Genomic DNA, 23840 nt, shown 5'->3' on the forward strand with positions numbered 1-23840 from the left:
GCGCAGTTCATGCTAGACAGCCCAAGAATTTACAGGAACTTGAGGCTTTTTGCCAAAAAGAGTGGGCAGCTTTACCATCTGAGAAACTAAAGAACCTCAGCCACAACTACCACAAAAGACTTCAAGCTGTCATTGATGGTAGAGGGGGCAATACAGATGGTGACTTACCACTGATGTTCTTTCTGATGGAGTCGTTCACTTTTCCAGTCTTTTCTATCTGGCCCAGACCGACACAACTTCTGCCCACATTTTGCCCCCTAGAAAGTAATAGTGCCCTGTGTGCCCCTTTAATAGTCACAGTAACCTGAGTTCCCCTATAACAATAAGTGCCCACTTAACATTGAATAATGTCCCGAGTCTCCCCCCTGTACATCTCCCCTATACACAGTATGATGCTCTCTTATACATAACATGATGCCTCCTCACTGTAATGTACCCCCACACCGTATACTGACCCCTTAGTAGCCCCCAAACTGCTTGATGGCCCATTCACTGTAATCCCCAAACTGTATGATGGCCCCCTAGATAGCCTCCATATAGTATAATGTACCAGATGGTCCTCAATGTAGTATAATGCACTCCCCATAGGCCTGTATAATATAATACATTCCCCATAGGCCTGTATAGTATAATGCACTCCCCATAGGCCTGTATAGTATAATGCACTCCCCATAGGCAGCCTGTATAGTATAATGCATTCCCCATAGGCCTGTATAGTATAATGCACTCCCCATAGGCCTGTATAATATAATGCATTCCCCATAGGCAGCCTGTATAGCATAATGCACCCCCATAGGCAGCCTGTATAGTATAATGCACCCCATAGGCAGCCTGTATAGTATGATGCACCCTCATAGGCAGCCTGTATAGTATCATGCACCCCATAGGCAGCCTGTATAGCATAATGCACCCCATAGGCAGCCTGTATAGCATAATGCACCCCCATAGGCAGCCTGTATAGTATCATGCACCCCCATAGGCAGCCTGTATAGTATCATGCACCCCCATAGGCAGCCTGTATAGTATAATGCAGCCCTATAGGCAGCCTGTATAGTATATTGCACCCACATAGGCAGCCTGTACAGTATAATGCAGCCCCATAGGCAGCCTGTATAGTATAATGCTTCCCCATAGGCAGCCTGTAAAGTATAATGCACCCTCATAGGCAGCCTGTATAGTATAATGCACCCAGATAGAAAAGAAAAATAAATCCAATACTCACCTCTCTTCCTCCTTGTTGTTCCTGCGGTGCTCTGAGTGCCCGCACATCCCCGGACCGCGGGCGCCGAGTTCTGACGTCATCGCGACCCCCTGTCAGTGTTGGCGTCCGAGACGTGAGACACTGAGATGGGGATGATGGGAGAGGGAGTGTAACGATCCTTCTCTCATCAATGTTGTCAGCTGTATCGGCATCTAGAAGATACAGTTGACCCTGGGATGACGAGCGGAGGACCCACTGCTGGCACATTGCCCCCCACCATCTCCTCAGGGGCCCCAAAGTGGCCGGGTGGCAGAGCAGGGAGATCGATTCTCCCTGTTCTGCCGCAGAATGTAACTGTATTGGCATGATGTGCTCACTGATACAATTACATAGCGTGGCTCAGTGTGGGCCCTCAGAGCACAGGGCCCGGGCCACCGCCCCCTCTGCCCCCCCGGTAGCTACGCTACTGCTTTCAGGTACTGAGCATCCTTCGTCAACTCCCAATTCATCCCAAGTCCCTGATAGCGTCTTCTCCCACCTTTCAATTCATAATTAAATGTTCTAAGCACCTTAGCCGCTCCTCTCCCAAATAAAATTTAAGTCCCTGACAGTGTCATAATAAATTGTGGGATGAAGGAGGACGCAATCAGGAACTTAGAACACTCATCTACCACTAAATTAATTTTACATCCATATCTAACATCCTCCAACCCTTCATCAAAAGTCCATTATATGTCCCCTTTATCCCCATCCCTATCCGTCATCCCCTCATTGTCCTCTTCCCAACGCCTATAATTGTCATCTCCCCCACCTCCATCACTGTCATCTATGCTACATCCCATCATTGTTATCTCCCCCACCTCCATCACTGTCCTCTCCCCCACCTCCATCACTGTCCTCTCCCCCAACTCCATCACTGTCCTCTCCCCCACCTCCATCACTGTCATCTCCCCCATATTCCATGATTGTCCTCTCCCCCACCTCCATCACTGTCCTCTACCCCACATCCCATCATTGTCCTCTCCCCACCTCCATCACTGTCCTCTCCCCCATCTCTATCACTGTCATCTCCCCCATATCACATCATTATCATCTCCCCCACCTCCACCACTGTCCTCTCCCCCACCTCCATCACTGTCCTCTCCCCAACCTCCATCACTGTCATCTCCTCCATATCCTATCATTGTCATCTCCCCCACCTCCATCACTCCCCTCTCCCCCACATTCCAACATTGTCATCTCCCCTACCTCCATCACTGTCCTCTCCCCCACATCCCATCACTGTCCTCTCCTCCACCTCCATCACTGTCCTCTCCTCCACCTCCATCACTGTCCTCTCCCCCACCTCCATCACTGTCATCTCCCACATATTCCATCATTGTCTTCTTCTCCATCTCCATCACTGCCCTCTCCCCCACATCCCATCATTGTCCTCTCCCCAACCTCCATCACTGTCCTCTCCTCCACATTCCATCGCTGTCCTCTCCCTCACCTCCATCACTGTCATCTCCCCCATATCCCATCATTGTCCTCTCCCCCACCTCCATCACTGCCCTCTCCTACATCCCATCATTGTCCTCTCCCCCACATCCCATCACTGTCATCTCCCCTACCTCCATCACTGTCATCTGCCCCACCTCCATCACTGTCACCTCCCCAACCTCCATCACTGTCACCTCCCCAACCTCCATCACTGTCATGTCCCCCACATCCCATCACTGCCCTCTCCCCCACATCCCATCTTTGTCCTCTCCCCCACATCCCATCATTGTCATCTCCCCCACCTCCATCACTGCCCTCTCCCGCACATCCCATCATTGTCCTCTCCCCAACCTCCATCATTGTCATCTCCCCCACATCCCATCATTGTCATCTCCCCCACATCCCATCACTGTCCTCTCCTCCACCTCCATCACTGTTCTCTCCTCAACCTCCATCACTGTCATGTCCCCCATATCCCATCAATGTCATCTCCCCCACCTCTATCACTGTCCTCTCCCCAACCTCCATCACTGTCATCTCCTCCATATCCCATCATTGTCATCTCCCCCACCTCCATCACTGCCCTCTGCCCCACATCCCAACATTGTCCTCTCCCCAACCTCCATCACTGTCATCTCCCCCACATCCCATCACTGTCTTCTCCTCCACCTCCATCACTGTCCTCTCACCCACCTCCATCACGTCCTCTCCCCCCACCTCCATCACTGTCCTCTCCCCCCACCTCCATCACTGTCATCTCCCACATATCCCATTATTGTCCTCTCCCCCACCTCCATCACTGCCCTCTCCCCCACATCCCATCATTGTCCTCTCACCCACATCCCATCATTGTCCTCCCCCAACCTCCATCTCTGTCATCTCCCCATATCCCATCATTATCATCTCCCCCACCTCCATCACTGTCCTCTCCCCAACCTCCATCACTGTCATGTCCCCCATATCCCATCATTGTCATCTCCTCCACCTCATTCAATGCCCTCTCCCCCACATCCCATCATTGACCTCTCCCCACCTCCATCACTGTCCTCTCCCCCATCTCTGTCACTGTCATCTCCCCCATATCCCATCATTATCTCCTCCACCTCCATCACTGTCCTCTCCCCCTCCTCCATCACTGTCATCTCCCACATATCCCATCATTGTCCTCTCCCCACCTCCATCACTGCGCTCTCCCCCACATCCCATCACTGTCCTCTCCTCCACCTCCATCACTGTCCTCTCCCGCACCTCCATCACTGTCCATCTCCCCCACTTCCATCACTGTCCTCTCCCCCACCTCCATCATTGTCATCTCCCCAACCTCCATCACTGTCATCTCCCCCATATCTCATCACTGTCCTCACCCCCACCATTGTCATCTCCACCACCTCCATCACTGCCCTCTCCCCCACATTCCATCATTGTCCTCTCCCCAACCTCCATCACTGTCATCTCCCCCACCTCCATCACTGTCATCTCCGCCACCTCCATCACTGTCATCTCCCCCACAGACTAGATTTATATACAGAGAGGAGCAGGCTTTATCTCAGGAAAAGAAAATAATAATAATTACAGGAGAAGGAGATCAGTGACATTTACACCAGGTAAAAAAATGACATATTTAGTAACAGGTCATCTTTAAAAAGGTTTGTTCTTAACTGTTTCTTTAAACCATAACTAGTTATTGGTGTTGTTTTTTTTTTCTTTTAATTAAAGCTGAAGAATTGCTGTGAATTGCCCTTGATAATGTAACATGGAAGGACATTTACATGTGAGACCCCCTTTAAATTCCCATCCATGTTCTGCACATACTATACCAATGCAATGCTATGGAGCTGGTGCCCTCTTCTGGCCACTTGGTGGCAGTGCACTGTGTGCTGGATGTGTGCCACTTGGAATAATACTGCAGTGGTTGGACAGGCCAGGAAGCTGCTGATACTGCAGGTGCACCGAGGGGATGCAGATCCCCCCCGAGTGAGGACTCCAGAGAATGAGGAGATCTCTGTAATGTCTGCAGGCTGGGACTGACACCACAAAGGTGAGTGGACCTGATGTGCTCCAGGAAAAAAGGATACATAATTGATACCTAATGGGATTGCTTCACATGCCCAAGGTCAAGATGGAAATTGGTTGTTTTTGTTTTAAATTGTTATGCCTTTAAAAATAGTAAGGGAATAGTTTTTAATTTGTAACCGAGCAAAGCGACATAGCAAGACTTATAGCCAAAAATAAGGATCACTCGCCCCAACTACAGTGACTGTCAGCTGGGCTAACACCTGTACCGGGGCAGGTGAAGTACAGCGCCTGCGGTACGTCTCTGTAACACCTGTGATCCTGGGCATCAGGACTAGACGTAGTGGTATTATTTAATTTTCTTAACCCTACAGTGCAGTCATCCTCTGCTGACAGACCATGATGGATTAGCATTTATGGTACAGCCAAACTCCACCAAACTTGTATAGTTTTTTTTTTCATGTAGTAAAGAAAATGTCTAAAGTTAGCAAAAAAAAATTGGATTGTGTCACACTTTTCTAAACCCTGTACCATTTTTTTTTTCCATCAGTGGAGCTGTGTTAAAGGAATTTTCAATTACATCATATTTGAGCCCAAAAAATGCTTTGATCCCTTAAGATTTTCTTTCAGGAGGTGCTTTCCTGGTGTAATATAGCCAGCATCAGCCTCATGTGCTGGGAGTTCAGCTCCTGAGATCCCTCCGCAATCGGTCAGCCCAGTGCGAACAGACTGACAGTCATGCCTATATTTGTGTGAAGGGGTTAAATACTACAGTATTAAATCAGAACCATTTTTTAGGGATCTAAAGGGTAATGTTTCTTCTTCTGGAGACTGACAAGCCAGAGCTAGCATGTCAGAGTGAGGAGACTTATATGTCATGCATGCTCCACTGTGAAATTAAATCTGAAATTTGTCTCTTCAGAGAGAAGGAGGACTAGAACTCTATAGCGCCACATATAGGAAGTAGCAATCCTACAATGCACGATTGACCTTAAGCGAGCCTTATCACATGACTTAGGATAAACGCCAAACCAGAACCTTAATTTGCAGACACGGTGTTTCAGGCTAATGCACTTCGTCAGTGCAAAGTGTGAGATCTGATTTGGCTAGGTGAGCGACTTAACACATGCCAGACCTGGCTTGTCACTCTCCACAAGGAGAAATATTACCTCTTAGATCTCAGTCTTAGCCTCTCACACAGCCAAATCAGATCTCATACTCTGCACTGATGAGGGGCAGTACACCGAAACAGTGTCTGCAAATTGAGATTTTGGTTTGCCTTTTATCCTAAGTCATGTGACAAGCCTCATTAAAGGGTCGACATTGAATTCTAGGAATGTTACTTCCTATAGATGGCACTAGAATTCTAGTCCTCTTCCTCCCTAAAGAGACAATTTGCATAATCATTTAAAAAAAGTGTTCTTATGGCTTAGTCTGCCATGAAATACTGGTTATGGTGCTCCCTTGTGTTCTTGTTTGGCACTAATGGACGTGTTTACCCATTACGTCAGCCCCACCGCTCAGGTTCTGTCTAGCGCTGGAGATGCAGTGATATTTGGCTATTGTTAAGACCAGCTAATAAAAATCAGCCTGCAAAGTGCAGCTTGTTAAAAGAGGGATAAAAGCACCAACAGGTGCCATAAGTACTGTGAGAGCAGACTGCATGACATTCTTACAGGGGGCCTCATACTGGATTTTTTATGGAAACTGAGGCTCTCCTCCATTTGCCACAGCTCCACTGATTTCGGAACAGTTTTTTTCTTTGTGTTCTGTGTCCCTGCGTTCCATAGGTTTCCCCCTCCCTGGCACCGCTCGCTTTCAGTCATTGGGATGGTGCAGAGAGTGACTACAGTCACCACTCACTATATAGTGAGCGTGGCTGCAATCACTTCCCAGCACTTTGATAGATGGCCGATTCTGCAGCATATGTGTGCAAAACAGGCTGTCAATCAATGTGTTGGGGATGGGGAGTGATTATAGCTGCTCTCACAACATGGTGACTGTAGCCGTTCCCTGCACCGCCCCTGTGACTAGAGGTGAGCAACTACAGGGAGGATAATAAGTTCATTCCTCCCGTTAGTTGCGCTTTCGCTTTCTGACCTGCAGATAAATAGCGTTTTTTCTCATGACAGGTGCCCTTTAAATCTTCTGTGATATAATGACAATGAAATTACTCTGCTGACTCGGCCTACACAGCAAAGCTGACAAGTAAGCAGCAGACAACATAGAATTGTGTAATGGGTGCGTGATGCACTATATTGTGCAGGTCGGCCTCACTTATCTGCACCTCGAGGTAGACACAGGCACACATGGGTTAAATTCTCTGGGTGGTTTATTGTATCATAAACCCCAAAATGGTAACAGAAAAGCAGCCTTTCTGGCTCAAAAGGAAATAAAAAGTTCATACGCAGTCCTGCCCAGCACTTCTGGGCCAACACATATGGCAGCTCTCACAGGAGCTTCAGCCTAGGGCTTGCTTGCTCTACACAACACAGACCACAGAAAAAATAACTGGCTGGACATTTATTTCCCCAGCCACACCCTGGAGGTGGAGATATGGTGAGGTGGTGTTCCGCCCATCTCTTACCTACTCACCTAAAAACCCACCCATAACATGGCTGCTTAACTTATTCAGCACATATCATGCAAGAAACTTAGGGGTTTCTATCTAGATCATGGAGGAAACCAGTCTCCGTGACACATATCTCCCCTCACACCCTGTCACAATATATATATATATATAAACAGTATATACAGTATACATATGTGTGTTCTATGAAACACGCTGTCTTTATTTATATTATTAGTTTTCTTTTGTATAACTTTGCAAAATAATTTGTAATCTCTGGTAGACAGCATATGAATCCTACAGACCAAATCGCAGCAGCACAGTATGAGATAATGTGGGGGGGGACACCATGGACACCATCCTGTATATTAGTGAGTAACCACCTCTCTCGACCTCTGAAGATCTTTTTATATCCTTGACCGGCAACCTGAAGCCTCATTAACTATTCATAAGGGAGATTGAAGAACAGAACAGCCTCTGCCAGGTCTTCTAAGAACAAGCTCCTAACCATCATTCAGATGAAATGGCCGCACTGACCGAGGAAAGCTTGGCCTCCATACATTTATTCTGCGTGATCTGATCAGTGATTAATAATGATGCATTAAGATCTTTGCAGATCTCTTAAATAAAGTCCAGGGCAGCAGATAAGGCAGACCTCATGGCTACTTCTTGTAGAGCGTGAAGCTCCTCTTCTGCTGGTTCCAGGGCATAGGGCTGAGCCGTACATGGCAGCAGCTGGTTCTCTGTCCAGAGGTGTACTGACCTCATGGCTACTTCTTGTAGAGCGTGAAGCTCATCTTCTGCTGGTTACAGGGCATAGGGCTGAGCCGTACATGGCAGCAGCTGGTTCTCTGTCCAGAGGTGTACTGACCTCATGGCTACTTCTTGTAGAGCGTGAAGCTCATCTTCTGCTGGTTACAGGGCATAAGGCTGAGCCGTACATGGCAGCAGCTGGTTCTCTGTCCAGAGGTGTACTGACCTCATGGGCTACTTCTTGTAGAGCGTGAAGCTCATCTTCTGCTGGTTACAGGGCATAGGGCTGAGCCGTACATGGCAACAGCTGGTTCTCTGTCCAGAGGTGTACTGACCTCATGGCTACTTCTTGTAGAGCGTGAAGCTCATCTTCTGCTGGTTACAGGGCATAGGGCTGAGCCGTACATGGCAGCAGCTGGTTCTCTGTCCAGAGGTGTACTGACCTCATGGCTACTTCTTGTAGAGCGTGAAGCTCATCTCCTGCTGGTTATGTAGGGTCGGTGGGCCGAGCTGGGGGGGTGGTCCCTCTTCTTACCGCGCAGAGACGAAACAGAGACAAGATGGAGGCAGGTACTGGGTACAACAGGTCCAAGTTTATTTCTGCGCGCCGTCCGTCTGACGGCCCTCGCAACACATCGCCATATCGCTCTCTCTCGGCCCTCCGCATCCAGAGCCGCTTCACGACACAGCACAGTACCTCACTCATGGCCCTCTATATTCAGAGTCGCTTCACACACCGTGTTCCTCGCCGGGGACATATATATACGTCCTGTCCTTTCTCCTTTACTGACGTAGTTACAGCTTCCGACACTGTGGCTGCCCTAAGCCAAATCACCAACAGTCCGTTCACTGGTCAGACGTCGTACTTTACACGGTGTGCCTATTCCCTTTATCTCGTCTCTGTTGCGGTCTATCCGTCAGGACCACCCCCCTGTTCTCTCTCCTCAGTCCCCCTGGTCTGGATTCACCTCACAGCGCACAGACCGTCGCAGTCCTCCTGTCACTGCGGCTCCCCCTGGGGACTGGAACTTTCTGGAACCCTCCCTCAGTATTTATAGCTAACCCGGTTCCTTGAAACTGTCACTGTCACCACGCCCCCCATGACCAACGGTTTCTAAAGCCCTAAGCTGATGTCAAGTCCTTTGCTCACACTCCTCCCTGCCATCTAATGGTCAACCCAAGGTACTGCACGTCCACTACACTTTCCTAGCTGTTTCCCCACTGTAATAACCGACACCTACCTACACTGTGCAAACCTTTCCTTCTTCTCTCTGACTAGTCCGTCCGTCAGGTCACCTTCCCTACACTCTCCATTCCTTTGTCCATTGTTGTCCTCGACAATCGTCATCCCTGCCTTTGTCGTTCTGAAGCTACACCTACATTCTGTTGTCGGACCAGCTGTTAAGCCAAACCCACTATCTGCGGGGGCCGAACCATACTGGTAGCACTATGCTCTGAGCAGCCTACTGCTACTCACCAGCGCGCACGCCACATGACAACGTCTTTCAAATTGGGCTAGGTACACCCATACTCTCTCTATGGCGTGTACCTTCCCCTACTCTCCCCTACTGTCACCTTCCACTATTCGGTACGACATGATCGAGGTCTCTTACCTTCTAGATCATTACCAGCGCCCGCCTTCCTCCTTCAGGGGTGTCCGTGGTGTTGGGGACCTGACCTAGGACGGCTGTCTTCCTCACGTCTTCCAACTCATTTTCCTTTCTTTCAATAACATGTCATGGTCGGCGTCCCGGTCTCCCAGACCTCCTCAACTCTTAGATCCCTACCGGATCTCACACTTTCCTTTGGTCCCACAGACCTTCCCTTACCCGGACCTGTTGCATATTACCTTGGCATATTATACATCAAACAACTTTATAATAGCACAAGTACCCATTTTTATAATTTTTTTTTTCTTTTTCGCTTGCTTTTAAACCCAACATATAACAGAAAAAAAAAAACATTGCAAGTCTTCTTTCTCCTTCCCCTTCCTTGGACATATGCACTCCCTCTCTTCTAAGTATCCCCGCTCTGTCAGTCTAACAAGTAAACATGGACTATCCTGTAAAGGTACTGTCACACTTAGCGATGTACCAGCGATCCCGACCAGCGATATGACGCGGTCAGGATCGCTGGTACATCGCTAAGTGGTCGCTAGTGAGCTGCCACACAGGCAGATCTCACCAGCGACATCGCTGGGGACGGGGGTCGCTACTTACCTGTCACACCAGGCGATCCTGCGTCCTCCCGCCCGGCTCCACGCGTCGCTCGTCTTCACAGCAGGAAGCGCCACAGGAAGCTGACGACGAGAAACAGTCCTGAACGTTCTCGAGCGATCAGCGATAACCAGCCTGGGAGCCGGTCGTAGGTAAGTATCACACACAGAGATATCGCTAGCAATATCGCTATAACGTCACTAGTTATAGCGATATTGCTAGCGATATCTCTTAGTGTGACATGCCCTTAAGAGGAACATAGAAAAAACAGAGATAAAAATCACAGATAAACATTTTTTTTTTTTTAAATCTGACCGCGAACTGTCCTTTTGACCTGCACAACGGTGCAACGAACTCCTGACAGTTCAATCCTCCTTTCGGTGGTCAGTAGTAAGGGACCCCACAACCGTGGAGCTCCCAGGATGCAAGAAGTGTCCCTTTCTGCAAGTTAGTATAATCGAGCCGTCCCGGGGGTCGTGCAGCCGCCATGCCAGCCTCCCTCCTCTCATGGAGCAGGTTCCAGACTTCCTGCCCCCTGGCCCTCTTCTTCTCTATAACTCCTGCGACCCAAACAGAGGGTTCAGCATGAGCCCTGGAGACCGGTGGGCGGGAATTAACCGAGGAAGGGCGTGGATCAGAGGCGGCCGATGATTTTTGCGGCTCAACAGCCGCTGGGGCCAGGTGACAAATGGGGGCAACCGGGTCTTCGGAGGCTGGAATCACAGGGCCCACTAAGTCGGCCGCAGTCGACTCCAGCAGCGGCATAACCGCGGCCTCAGGGCAGGCCGCTTCCACTACTTCCAATGGAGCCGGAGTAACGGCCGGGTCCAACGATGCAGCTGCTATCAGCAGGGGGAACGCAGCAGTGTCTTCTTTGGATGACTTCCGCACTGGCGGCTTCAGGCGGGGTACCTCAGGGACTTGAGCAGGGGCCTCGCTCAACTCTGCATACACCACCAGGCCCGATGTACCAAGGCCTTCCGGTGCGCAGGGGGCAGCGTGCTGCGGCGGAATGATGAGGGCCGCTGGCGGAGGCACTGGTGGTGCCGGGGGTACTCTCACCTTCCTCGGCGCTGCGGCCTCCATCACATCAATACGCGGCTTCACCCGCAGCCTCCGTCCCTCGCTCCACTGTCCCGCGGGTTTTTCCCCCAAACTCGGGGGCTCCGCTGAGAAGTCCTCTGCTGGTATTGGTGGCGGCTCCGCTCCCCAGCTCAACATCCCGCTGCTCTCCCGTGGCTCTGAGGGCGACTTCTGGCACAGCTCCATCCCCTGCCGCCACTGCCACTCTAGGCGGCCGAGGCCCCGACACCTGCAGAGTCTCATACCGTCCGTTGGGCAGCACTCGAATGGCATCAGACAGCCGCAGCCAAGTTTTTCTTCTGTGCCACTCCCTCTGTGAGGTGAGGCGTCGGCAGGCCTCTCCACCCTCCTGTCAGGGTCCAATATATGGAAGCGTCGATCTCCAGGCACATACTGCTTCCTTTTGTGGTACGTTGGTTGGGGTCCCAGTCCATTCTGAACAACTGCAAACACCCGGACCTCTCCTCTGCGCTGAAGCAACACCGCCATACTGCACAGTACCTGGTACCGCCCCGGATCCTCTGCTGGCCACACAGATCCGCCACAGCGCTCCCCATTTATATTCCACAGGTAGGTAATTTGTAATCCACAGGTAATTGTAATCCAAACAGAGTAGTCCATGTCCTTTTCCATTACTTGAGGCAGGCCTGCCGCAGAAGATGATGTATTAGCGGCGGTGATCCTGCCGACTACACCAAATGTAGGGTCGGTGGGCCGAGCTGGGGGGGTGGTCCCTCTTCTTACCGCGCAGAGACGAAACAGAGACAAGATGGAGGCAGGTACTGGGTACAACAGGTCCAAGTTTATTTCTGCGCGCCGTCCGTCTGACGGCCCTCGCAACACATCGCCATATCGCTCTCTCTCGGCCCTCCGCATCCAGAGCCGCTTCATGACACAGCACAGTACCTCACTCATGGCCCTCTATATCTAGAGCCGCTTCACACACCGTGTTTCTCGCCGGGGACGTATATATACGTCCTGTCCTTTCTCCTTTCCTGACGTAGTTACAGCTTCCGACACTGTGGCTGCCCTAAGCCAAATCACCAACAGTCCGTTCACTGGTCAGACGTCGTACTTTACACGGTGTGCCTATTCCCTTTATCTCGTCTCTGTTGCGGTCTATCCGTCAGGACCACCCCCCTGTTCTCTCTCCTCAGTCCCCCTGGTCTGGATTCACCTCACAGCGCACAGACCGTCGCAGTCCTCCAGTCACTGCGGCTCCCCCTGGGGACTGGAACTTTCTGGAACCCTCCCTCAGTATTTATAGCTAACCCGGTTCCTTGAAACTGTCACTGTCACCACGCCCCCCATGACCAACGGTTTCTAAAGCCCTAAGCTGATGTCAAGTCCTTTGCTCACACTCCTCCCTGCCATCTAATGGTCAACATAAGGTACTGCACGTCCACCTCACTTTCCTAGCTGTTTCCCCACTGTAATAACCGACACCTACCTACACTGTGCAAACCTTTCCTTCTTCCCTCTGACTAGTCCGTCCGTCAGGTCACCTTCCCTACAGTTACAGGGCATAGGGCTGAGCCGTACATGGCAGCAGCTGGTTCTCTGTCCAGAGGTGTACTGACCTCATGGCTACTTCTTGCAGAGCACAAATCTTCTGCTGGTTACAGGGCACAGGGCTGAGCCGTACATGGCGGCAGCCGTCTATCTGGCCGGAGGTGTGCAGACCCCAGGCTCTGTAGGTATACACACTGCACCCTGTCCCTCCACTCTACAGGACAGCCCAGTGACCCCAATGTCCATCTTCAGATCATGCTTCATCCACTCTGATATCGGCATCTCCCTATAGTGAAGGAATATGTTTCACATTATTTCCAGACCCCTAAGGGTCACTAAGACATTAACTGTTTCCATTTTATTAGGATTATTGCTATGTATCGGGCCTTACTTGCTCCTTCCCTTACAGCTATCAGAAATTCAGAAATGGTAAGAGTCTCTGCCTTCTGCATAAGTAATCCACCTGTCTGACAGCTGACTGCATGCCCCTGCAGCTGCAAGGTCTCAATGTTTAAGACATCGCTAGACAAGTAGTTAAAAAAGGATATAGAAATCTTCAGGGACACTGCTTTTTCACTTCAATGCATGTATGTTCAGCTAAAAATATTTTTTGCAATCAAGTCTATGACTGGCTGCAGAATGAGTTAATTGAAAATCCATCAGTGAGTTCATACTGATGAGAGGGTTTTTAAATTGTGCCCTTCACTCATACTCGCAATAAAATAATGAACATCTAGTGATCTCTGCTGTTTTACTTCCATACGCAGGTGTTGTTAGGGTTGCCCCAATACAGTGGCCCAGCCAGAGATTGCACTAGCTAAAGTGCGCCCCTGTATACAGTGCGCTACCTAAAGATCTCACACTTATTTTCTTTTGTCATTCCCTCATAGTCTAAGGGTCGGTAGGTGACTGACAAATGTAACATCACTGTGACTGTAAACTTTATATGGCCACACAGGTTTTAGATGAGGTGGACCCGGTCACAGTTAGTATAGGTATACATTAGTAAGTTGTTGGGTTAAATCAGGATTAGAATTGCTACAGTATACAGCTCTGGCAAAAATTAAGAGACCACTTTCAAATGTTCAGTTTGTCTGATTTTTCTCTTTATAGGTATATTTGTAAGTAAAATGTAAATTGCTCTTTTATTCTATAAACTACTGACAACATGTTTCCAAATTGTCAAACAATAAATTTTGTATTTTTTTTTCTGACAAAGAAAAATGGTCAAAATTAAAAAAAAAAAACCCAGTGCTTTCAGACCTCAAATACTGCAAAGAAATCAAGTTTATAATCATCTAGAAACAACAATACTGATGTTTTACCTCGGGAAGAGTTCAGAAATCAATATTTTGTGGAATAACCATGATTGTTAATCACCGCTTTCATGCGTCTTGGCATGCTTTCCACCAGTCTTTCACACTGCTTTTGGGTGATCTTATGCCACTCCTGGTACAAAAATGTAAGCATTTGTTGTGACTATCCATCATCCTCTTGATAGAGGTTTTCAATGGGGTTCGGGTCTGGAGAATGGGCTGCCCATGACAGGGTTTTGATGTGTTGGTCTCTTAATTTTTGCCAGATCTGTATGTCCCAAATAGCTGGGAGCATTACATACAATTAGGAGTTGTATTTTTAGAAAGTAACAATGATGATTATCTACCTACTACCCAGGGGTCCCTCTGCACCACCACAACCCAGTTGCTGCCAGGGGTCGCAATCAGTGGTGGGATTCAAATTTTTAACAACAGGTTCTGTGTTTGTGTGTAGGAAAACCATCCCCATTTTAAGCCACACCCTTTTAAGCCACGCCCATTATTAAGCCACACCCATTTACACGCACCTTTTCCTCAAACATATACAAGTAGGGGCGCAGTCAAACAGTTGAAAAAAAAAGAAATTGGAATGGTCCCCAATAGGCAGGCACAGGTCCCTATAGACAGCACAGGTCCCCAATAGGCAGCATTGTTCCCTATAGGCAGCACAGGTCCCCAATAGGCAGCATTGGTCCCCAATAGGCAGCACAGGTCCATAATAGGCAACACAGGTCCCCAATAGGCAGCATTGTTCCCTATAGGCAGCACAGGTCCCTAATAGGCAGCACAGGTCCCCAATAGGCAGCATTGTTCCCTATAGGCAGCACAGGTCCATAATAGGCAGCACAGGTCCCCAATAGGCAGCATTGTTCCCTATAGGCAGCACAAGTCCCCAATAGGCAGCATTGGTCCCCAATAGGCAGGCACAGGTCCCCAATAGGCAGCATTGTTCCCTATAGGCAGCACAGGTCCATAATAGGCAGCACAGGTCCCCAATAGGCAGCATTGTTCCCTATAGGCAGCACAGGTCCCCAATAGGCAGCATTGGTCCCCAATAGGCAGCGCAGGTCCATAATAGGCAGCACAGGTCCCCAATAGGCAGCATTGTTCCCTATAGGCAGCACAGGTCCCCAGTAGGCAGGCACAGGTCCCCAATAGGCAGGCACAGGTCCCTAGTAGGCAGCACAGGTCCCCAATAGGCAGGCACAGGTCCCCAATAGGCAGCATTGTTCCCTATAGGCAGCACAGGTCCCCAATAGGCAGCATTGTTCCCTATAGGCAGCACAGGTCCCCAGTAGGCAGCATTGGTCCCCAATAGACAGCACAGGTCCATAATAGGCAGCACAGGTCCCCAATAGGCAGCATTGTTCCCTATAGGCAGGCACAGGTCCCCAATAGGCAGGCACAGGTCCCCAATAGGCGGGCACAGGTCCCTAGTAGGCAGCACAGGTCCCCAATATCCAGGCACAGGTCCCTAATAGCCTAGGCAGCACTGCACAGGTCCCCAATAGGCAGGCACAGGTGACAGGTCCCCAATAGGCCGCAGCACATACAGTAAAACTGACCTGGCGTTGGTTGAGTTTAGGGAGGCCTCCTGGATGGCCAGGCCCCGCACCGCCCGTCCTGCTCCTTCGGGTCACGGTGCGCACAGAAAGCAAATCACGCCTGGTCTGGGCTCAGCTCACATTGACTGGGCAGCAGTGACTCCTCCAGCGAGCTCAGCTCCAGCCTCCAGTTACCCGCCAATAGCCGCACTGCGCCGCAGGAATCAGTGCGCGGGGCGGGGGCCACCGGGGTGTGCTGTGCTCTGTCCAGTAGTCAGAGTCAGACAGAGCAGAGCACGTATCAATGCGCGGTATCCGGCGGGCGGGGCTAGAAAGCAGAGCAAGAGTCCTCCTCTGATCCTGCTCCTTGCCTGGCAGGCTGCAGCAACATCAGAGAATCGGATTGCGGCTCTAGATCTCCCCGGTTCGGGGAACCGGCTGCTTTTTTAACAACCGGTTCCACCGAACCGGGGAGAACCCGCTGAATCCCACCCCTGGTCGCAATACAATTTGCACCCTGACTTTTGGACACATTTTACACTTTTGACATGTACAAACAAAGCCTACATTATAAAATAAAAAACTATCAAACTCTCATTCCTATATAATTTCTGAAAATAGACCTCTTGTGCAGAACACTCAAAACCTCAGCACACACAGGCGTATCCATGTCATTTTTATATCATAGTATGTTTTTTTTGCCTAAAAAATGTATACAAAATTAAAGACTTGACCAAACAGAAAGCTAAATGCCTTACTTCGAAAGAAGGGAAACAGTGCGCTTCCTCACAGATCTCCTCTATCCAGCTGGTATGTGTTCTGATCCACAGCTATACCTGGTTGTATTTGGCTCTTTTATCTCCTGACTTTTACCCTTCTTTCTGCCTGTCCTGTTCTTTTCAGGGCAGCTGAGCACCTGTCAGCCACTGTAACTATTGCTTCTAACAATGCCACTATGACAAGGCTCTCTCTACCTTATCTCTATGTGAAATAGGGACAGCCAATGATGCAGGGCACTGCCTCTCCTGTGTCCTCTCCTCTGCCTCCCATTATTCATTTTGTTTCCCAAATTTTTACTCAGTATTTTCATCCTCCCTTTTTTTGTTTGTCCTAGAAATAGCATTAGAGTTTTGCTAATTTGGAGTTTGCATCCATTTCTTCACCATGATGTATTGATGTTATTGATGACATTCTGTGAAGTTGTTATGTTTTTTGTTCTGCTTATCCAATGACATGAATTGAATGATGGCGTTTTTCTATAGTTTATGGCTTTCTGCATTTTTTGTTATGAGCACACCAGAGAACAAGCAGCCATAAAGTCCCATAAAATATCACTTTATTGAATATTAAATTTTAAAATAGTGGACAGTCAGGTACATTGAAATGAGGGAGGACAAATGCGTACACCTAAGAGCGCACAAGAACCGTGCTCACAACCGACCCAATACACTGCAGCAGATGATCATACAAGACCTATGAGAATAGTCATAGAGACAAAAAGCCATTATCATAATCACAGAGCAAGTGCTCACATCACAAACCGCAGACAGGCTGCCAAAGAACAAATCTGCATAACATTTTACCTTGGTGCTGCAGGAGCGGAGGGAAGCACCCCGACGCACGTTTTGGAGCACTGAGCTCCTTCCTCAGGGGGCGTAAAGAGAGGGCGCATTATACATATAGTTATACCGCACCAGCCGGAAGTCCTACAGACTGCTACAGTCAGCGCCTCCCACCTGTGACGACACTGGTAGCACGTGGGCTCCACGTGATCCAGCGTCAGACACCACGGGGAATGCGCCTGTGCAGAAAGTGTTAAAGTTGTCTCGGACTGTGTCTCCATTGATGGGAGTCTCCTAGAAGAGGGACCGTTATGGCCTGGGAAGTGCCCGGGTGAAGCTGAATCTGGAGATGCAGGTATGCCGAGGAGAAGAGTATTGTTTCATGTAGGGGAAGGACTGGTCACAGATGCCACCGGAATACTGGTCACTACAGTCCTGTCCCTCCCTTACAAATGCTGCTGGAATGGAGGCCAAGGGGGGGGGACCTGACAGGTTCCCTTTAATTAATTATCTCAACACCGCTGTGCAGGAGTGCACCTCTCCCCTACCGACCCCCTTGCATACTGACTTCCCTGCACCACTCCCCTGCCGACCAACTCCCCTGCCTTTATTACATTAAATAGGCATTTAAGATTAGAATAAATGGTAGCTTCGGACCACCCATTTAATCATTATTATTGTAGCATATTAGAGCATGTAATAGTTAGTGAAGGGAACAGTGGAATTGTTTGCTAATATTTAGGTATGGACAGGATGTGGAGACTTTGGAAAAGTTAGACAACTGCTCATCTTCTCACTCCTTTTATTAAAGACCGACCTACCCCACCCTATGTGTGACAGAGAGCATGTACGCTCTATGACAAGGAGGAGTGATAAGATGTACTAAAGTTTGTTTCTCGTTTAATATTTTTCTCTTTACAGGAATGAAGGATCCTTGATTACTCTGTTTTTGCAAAATGTTGTTAAGCATTTCTCTTTTGCTGACCCAGCAATTCTCCCTGAGAGGTACGTGGTGGTGGACTAACAAACTATACAGTGCTTATGTAACACTTTATGGTGTGTGTTGTATACGTTTTGTAGCAAGTAAACTCTGGCAAGCTATATGTCAGGATGACATAACTGTTTTATCTGTGTGGGTCTGCCCCATAGAATCTGTAAGCTGTACCTGGTCCTGCAGTTCAGCCACATTTACCTGCATGCAGAACCAGGCACACCCAATACTGCGTGTGCTGACTATGTACAATAGATGAAATAACTACTGAACTGTCACCAATTTTCCAAGTAAATATATTTTGAAGGGTGCTATTGACATGAAATTCTCACCAGATGTTAGTAATAACCCATCCAATACACACAGGCAAAGAAATCAAGCCATAGATGTCCCTAAATTAATATATGTGTAATAATGAGAAATGACACAGGTAAAAAGTATTGAACCCGCTTGCTGAAATTTATTTAACACTTTGTACAAAAGCCTTTGTTGGGGATGACAGCTTCAAGACACCTCCTGTATAGGAAAACTAGTCGCATGCATTGCTCAGGTGTGATTTTGGCCCATTCTTCCACACAAACACTCTTCAAATCCTGAAGCTTCCGTGGACTTCGTCTATGAACTCTGAGCTTTAGTTCCTTCCAGAGGTGGTCTTCAGGGGATTCACTTGTTACAATAGCATGCAGTTCCTTGAACCAGGAAGAAGCGGCACCCTGATCCGCTTCTGTGGCGCATAGTTTTCAACTGAATGTCAAATCAGAGGCTGGCAGCTGAAGTCAGAACACAAGTCGCTGGCATATGACACCACAAAACCAGAAATGCAAATATTATTGCTAATGAGTCCTGGGAAGTGACTATGGCAATAAATAGTGGGTGTATCAGCTTGATGAAAATGGGGGAAAGGAAAGGACATAGGGAATATGATTACCTGCTGAGGATGACGGTATCACAAGTCTGTGCACGGGTCGATGATGTGCTGGGACAGCTCCCCCACGCCCGAAGAGCTACTTTTCACAAATACTTCTTCACAATGGGGGGAGGACCGTTGCTGTTGGTTTGCGTTATGAAATGTCCTATAAATGTCTGTTCTGTTCCTGATCTAAGGATCTGGGCTTTTAGTGGAGATGAATCTGTGCTGCACTTTATGTGCAGGCTCAGTAGTGACCAGTGCTGTGGGGTCGGAGTTATGAAATGTCCTATAAATGTCTGCTCTGTTCCTGATCTAAGGATCTGGGCTTTTAGTGGAGATGAATCTGTGCTGCACTTTATGTACAGGCTCAGTAGTGACCAATGCTGTAGGGTCAGAGTTATGGAATGTCCTATAAATGTCTGTCCTGTTCCTGATCTTAGGATCTGGGCTTTTAGTGGAGATGAATCTGTGCTGCACTTTATGTACAGGCTCAGTAGTGACCAGTGCTGTAGGGTCAGAGTTATGAAATGTCCTATAAATGTCTGTCCTGTTCGTGATCTAAGGATCTGGGCTTTTAGTGGAGATGAATCTGTGCTGCACTTTATGTACAGGCTCAGTAGTGACCAGTGCTGTGGAGTTATGAAATGTCCTATAAATGTCTGCTCTGTTCCTGATCTAGGGATCTGGGCTTTTAGTGGAGATGAATCTGTGCTGCATTTTATGTACAGACTCAGTAGTGACCAATGCTGTGGGGTCAGAGTTATGGAATGTCCTATAAATGTCTGTCCTGTTCCTGATCTAAGGATCTGGGCTTTTAAATTTGATGAATCTGTGCTGCACTTTATGTACAGGCTCAGTAGTGACCAATGCTGTGGGGTCAGAGTTATGAAATGTCCTATAAATGTCTGTCCTGTTCCTGATCTAAGGATCTGGGCTTTTAAAGTAGATGAATCTGTGCTGCACTTTATGTACAGGCTCAGTAGTGACCAGTGCTGTGGGGTCAGAGTTATGAAATGTCCTATAAATGTCTGTCCTGTTCCTGATCTAAGGATCTGGGCTTTTAGTGGAGATGAATCTGTGCTGCTCTTTATGTACAGGCTCAGTAGTGACCAGTGCTGTGGGGTCAGAGTTATGAAATGTCCTATAAATGTCTGCTCTGTTCCTGATGTAAGGATCTGGGATTTTAGTGGAGATGAATCTGTGCTGCACTTTATGTACAGGCTCAGTAGTGACCAGTGCTGTGGGGTCAGAGTTATGAAATGTCCTATAAATGTCTGTCCTGTTCCTGATCTAAGGTTCTGGGCTTTTAGTAGAGATGAATCTGTGCTGCACTTTATGTACAGGCTCAGTAGTGACCATTGCTGTTGGTTTGCGTTATGAAATGTCCTATAAATGTCTGTTCTGTTCCTGATCTAAGGATCTGGGCTTTTAGTGGAGATGAATCTGTGCTGCACTTTATGTGCAGGCTCAGTAGTGACCAGTGCTGTGAGGTCGGAGTTATGAAATGTCCTATAAATGTCTGTTCTGTTCCTGATCTAAGGATCTGGGCTTTTAGTGGAGATGAATCTGTGCTGCACTTTATGTACAGGCTCAGTAGTGACCAATGCTGTAGGGTCAGAGTTATGAAATGTCCTATAAATGTCTGTCCTGTTCGTGATCTAAGGATCTGGGCTTTTAGTGGAGATGAATCTGTGCTGCACTTTATGTACAGGCTCAGTAGTGACCAGTGCTGTGGAGTTATGAAATGTCCTATAAATGTCTGCTCTGTTCCTGATCTAAGGATCTGGGCTTTTAGTGGAGATGAATCTGTGCTGCATTTTATGTACAGACTCAGTAGTGACCAATGCTGTGGGGTCAGAGTTATGGAATGTCCTATAAATGTCTGTCCTGTTCCTGAGCTAAGGATCTGGGCTTTTAAATTTGATGAATCTGTGCTGCACTTTATGTACAGCCTCAGTAGTGACCAATTCTGTGGGGTCAGAGTTATGAAATGTCCTATAAATGTCTGTCCTGTTCCTGATCTAAGGATCTGGGCTTTTAAAGTAGATGAATCTGTGCTGCACTTTATGTACAGGCTCAGTAGTGACCAGTGCTGTGGGGTCAGAGTTATGAAATGTCCTATAAATGTCTGTCCTGTTCCTGATCTAAGGATCTGGGCTTTTAGTGGAGATGAATCTGTGCTGCACTTTATGTACAGGCTCAGTAGTGACCAATGCTGTAGGGTCAGTGTTATGAAATGTCCTAGAAATGTCTGTCCTGTTCCTGATCTAGGGATCTGGGCTTTTAGTGGAGATGAATCTGTGCTGCACTTTATGTACAGGCTCAGTAGTGACCAGTGCTGTGGAGTTATGAAATGTCCTATAAATGTCTGTTCTGTTCCTGATCTAAGGATCTGGGCTTTTAGTGGAGATGAATCTGTGCTGCACTTTATGTACAGGCTTAGTAGTGACCAGTGCTGTGAGGTCGGAGTTATGAAATGTCCTATAAATGTCTGTTCTGTTCCTGATCTAAGAATCTGGGCTTTTAGTGGAGATGAATCTGTGCTGCATTTTATGTACAGACTCAGTAGTGACCAATGCTGTGGGGTCAGAGTTATGGAATGTCCTATAAATGTCTGTCCTGTTCCTGATCTAAGGATCTGGGCTTTTAAAGTAGATGAATCTGTACTGCACCTTATGTACAGGCTCAGTAGTGACCAGTGCTGTGGGGTCAGAGTTATGAAATGTCCTATAAATGTCTGTCCTGTTCCTGATCTAACGATCTGGGCTTTTAGTGGAGATGAATCTGTGCTGCACTTTATGTACAGGCTCAGTAGTGACCAGTGCTGTGGGGTCAGAGTTATGAAATGTCCTATCAATGTCTGTTCTGTTCCTGATCTAAGGATCTGGGCTTTTAGTGGAGATGAATCTGTACCGCACTTTATGTACAGGCTCAGTAGTGACCAATGCTGTAGGGTCAGAGTTATGAAATGTCCTATAAATATCTGTCCTGTTCCTGATCTAAGGATCTGGGCTTTTAGTGGAAATGAATCTGTGCTGCACTTTATGTACAGGCTCAGTAGTGACCAGTGCTGTGAGGTCGGAGTTATGAAATGTCCTATAAATGTTTGTTCTGTTCCTGATCTAAGGATCTGGGCTTTTAGTGGAGATGAATCTGTGCTGCACTTTATGTACAGGCTCAGTAGTGACCAATGCTGTAGGGTCAGAGTTATGAAATGTCCTAAAAATGTCTGTCCTGTTCCTGATCTAAGGATCTGGGCTTATAGTGGAGATGAATCTGTGCTGCATTTTATGTACAGACTCAGTAGTGACCAGTGCTATGGGGTCAGAGTTATGGAATGTCCTATAAATGTCTGTCCTGTTCCTGATCTAAGGATCTGGGCTTTTAAAGTAGATGAATCTGTGCTGCACTTTATGTACAGGCTCAGTAGTGACCAGTGCTGTGGGGTCAGAGTTATGAAATGTCCTATAAATGTCTGTCCTGTTCCTGATCTAAGGATCTGGGCTTTTAGTGGAGATGAATCTGTGCTGCACTTTATGTACAGGCTCAGTAGTGACCAGTGCTGTGGAGTTATGAAATGTCCTATAAATGTCTGTTCTGTTCCTGATCTAAGGATCTGGGCTTTTAGTGGAGATGAATCTGTGCTGCACTTTATGTACAGGCTCAGTAGTGACCAATGCTGTAGGGTCAGAGTTATGAAATGTCCTAAAAATGTCTGTCCTGTTCCTGATCTAAGGATCTGGGCTTTTAGTGGAGATGAATCTGTGCTGCACTTTATGTACAGGCTCAGTAGTGACCAGTGCTGTGGAGTTATGAAATGTCCTATAAATGTCTGTTCTGTTCCTGATCTAAGGATCTGGGCTTTTAGTGGAGATGAATCTCTGCTGTACTTTATGTACAGGCTCAGTAGTGACCAGTGCTGTGGGGTCAGAGTTATGAAATGTCCTATAAATGTCTGTCCTGTTCCTGATCTAAGGATCTGGGCTTTTAGTGGAGATGAATCTGTGCTGCACTTTATGTACAGGCTCAGTAGTGACCAGTGCTGTGGGGTCAGAGTTATTAAATGTCCTATAAATGTCTGTTCTGTTCCTGATCTAAGGATCTGGGCTTTTAGTGGAGATGAATCTGTGCTGCACTTTATGTACAGGCTCAGTAGTGACCAATGCTGTAGGGTCAGAGTTATGAAATGTCCTATAAATGTCTGTCCTGTTCCTGATCTAGGGATCTGGGCTTTTAGTGGAGATGAATCTGTGCTGCACTTTATGTACAGGCTCAGTAGTGACCAGTGCTGTGGAGTTATGAAATGTCCTATAAATGTCTGCTCTGTTCCTGATCTAAGGATCTGGGCTTTTAATGGAGATGAATCTGCGCTGCATTTTATGTACAGACTCAGTAGTGACCAGTGCTGTGGGGTCAGAGTTATGGAATGTCCTATAAATTTCTGTCCTGTTCCTGATCTAAGGATCTGGGCTTTTAAAGTAGATGAATCTGTGCTGCACTTTATGTACAGGTGACAGTAGTGACTAGTACTGTGGGGTTGGAGTTATGAAATGTCCTATAAATGTCTGTTCTGTTCCTGATCTAAGGATCTGGGCTTTTAGTGGAGATGAATCTGTGCTGCACTTTATGTACAGGCTCAGTAGTGACCAGTGCTGTGGAGTTATGAAATGTCCTATAAATGTCTGCTC

General features: G+C 47.8%; 1 protein-coding gene across 2 annotated transcripts in view; it reads left to right on the forward strand.

Moving 5' to 3' along the window:
- The first annotated feature begins 762 nt into the window (after positions 1-762).
- Positions 763-23840, forward strand: part of TMEM25 (transmembrane protein 25) — a 70132-nt gene continuing 47054 nt past the window's right edge. Inside the window, exons 1-3 of one of the 2 annotated variants that reach the window (XM_073566493.1) lie at positions 763-4721; positions 6829-6904; positions 18173-18256. In XM_073566493.1, the coding sequence (XP_073422594.1) occupies positions 18208-18256 (49 nt within the window). In that variant the 5' untranslated portion in view covers positions 763-4721; positions 6829-6904; positions 18173-18207. The remainder of the gene's footprint in view (positions 4722-6828; positions 6905-18172; positions 18257-23840) is intronic. The other variant, XM_073566492.1, reaches the window with a different exon arrangement.

The sequence above is a fragment of the Dendrobates tinctorius genome, unplaced genomic scaffold (genome assembly GCF_039654945.1).
Source record: "Dendrobates tinctorius isolate UK_male_01 unplaced genomic scaffold, ASM3965494v1 ptg000018l, whole genome shotgun sequence".
NCBI classification, from domain to species: domain Eukaryota; kingdom Metazoa; phylum Chordata; class Amphibia; order Anura; family Dendrobatidae; genus Dendrobates; species Dendrobates tinctorius.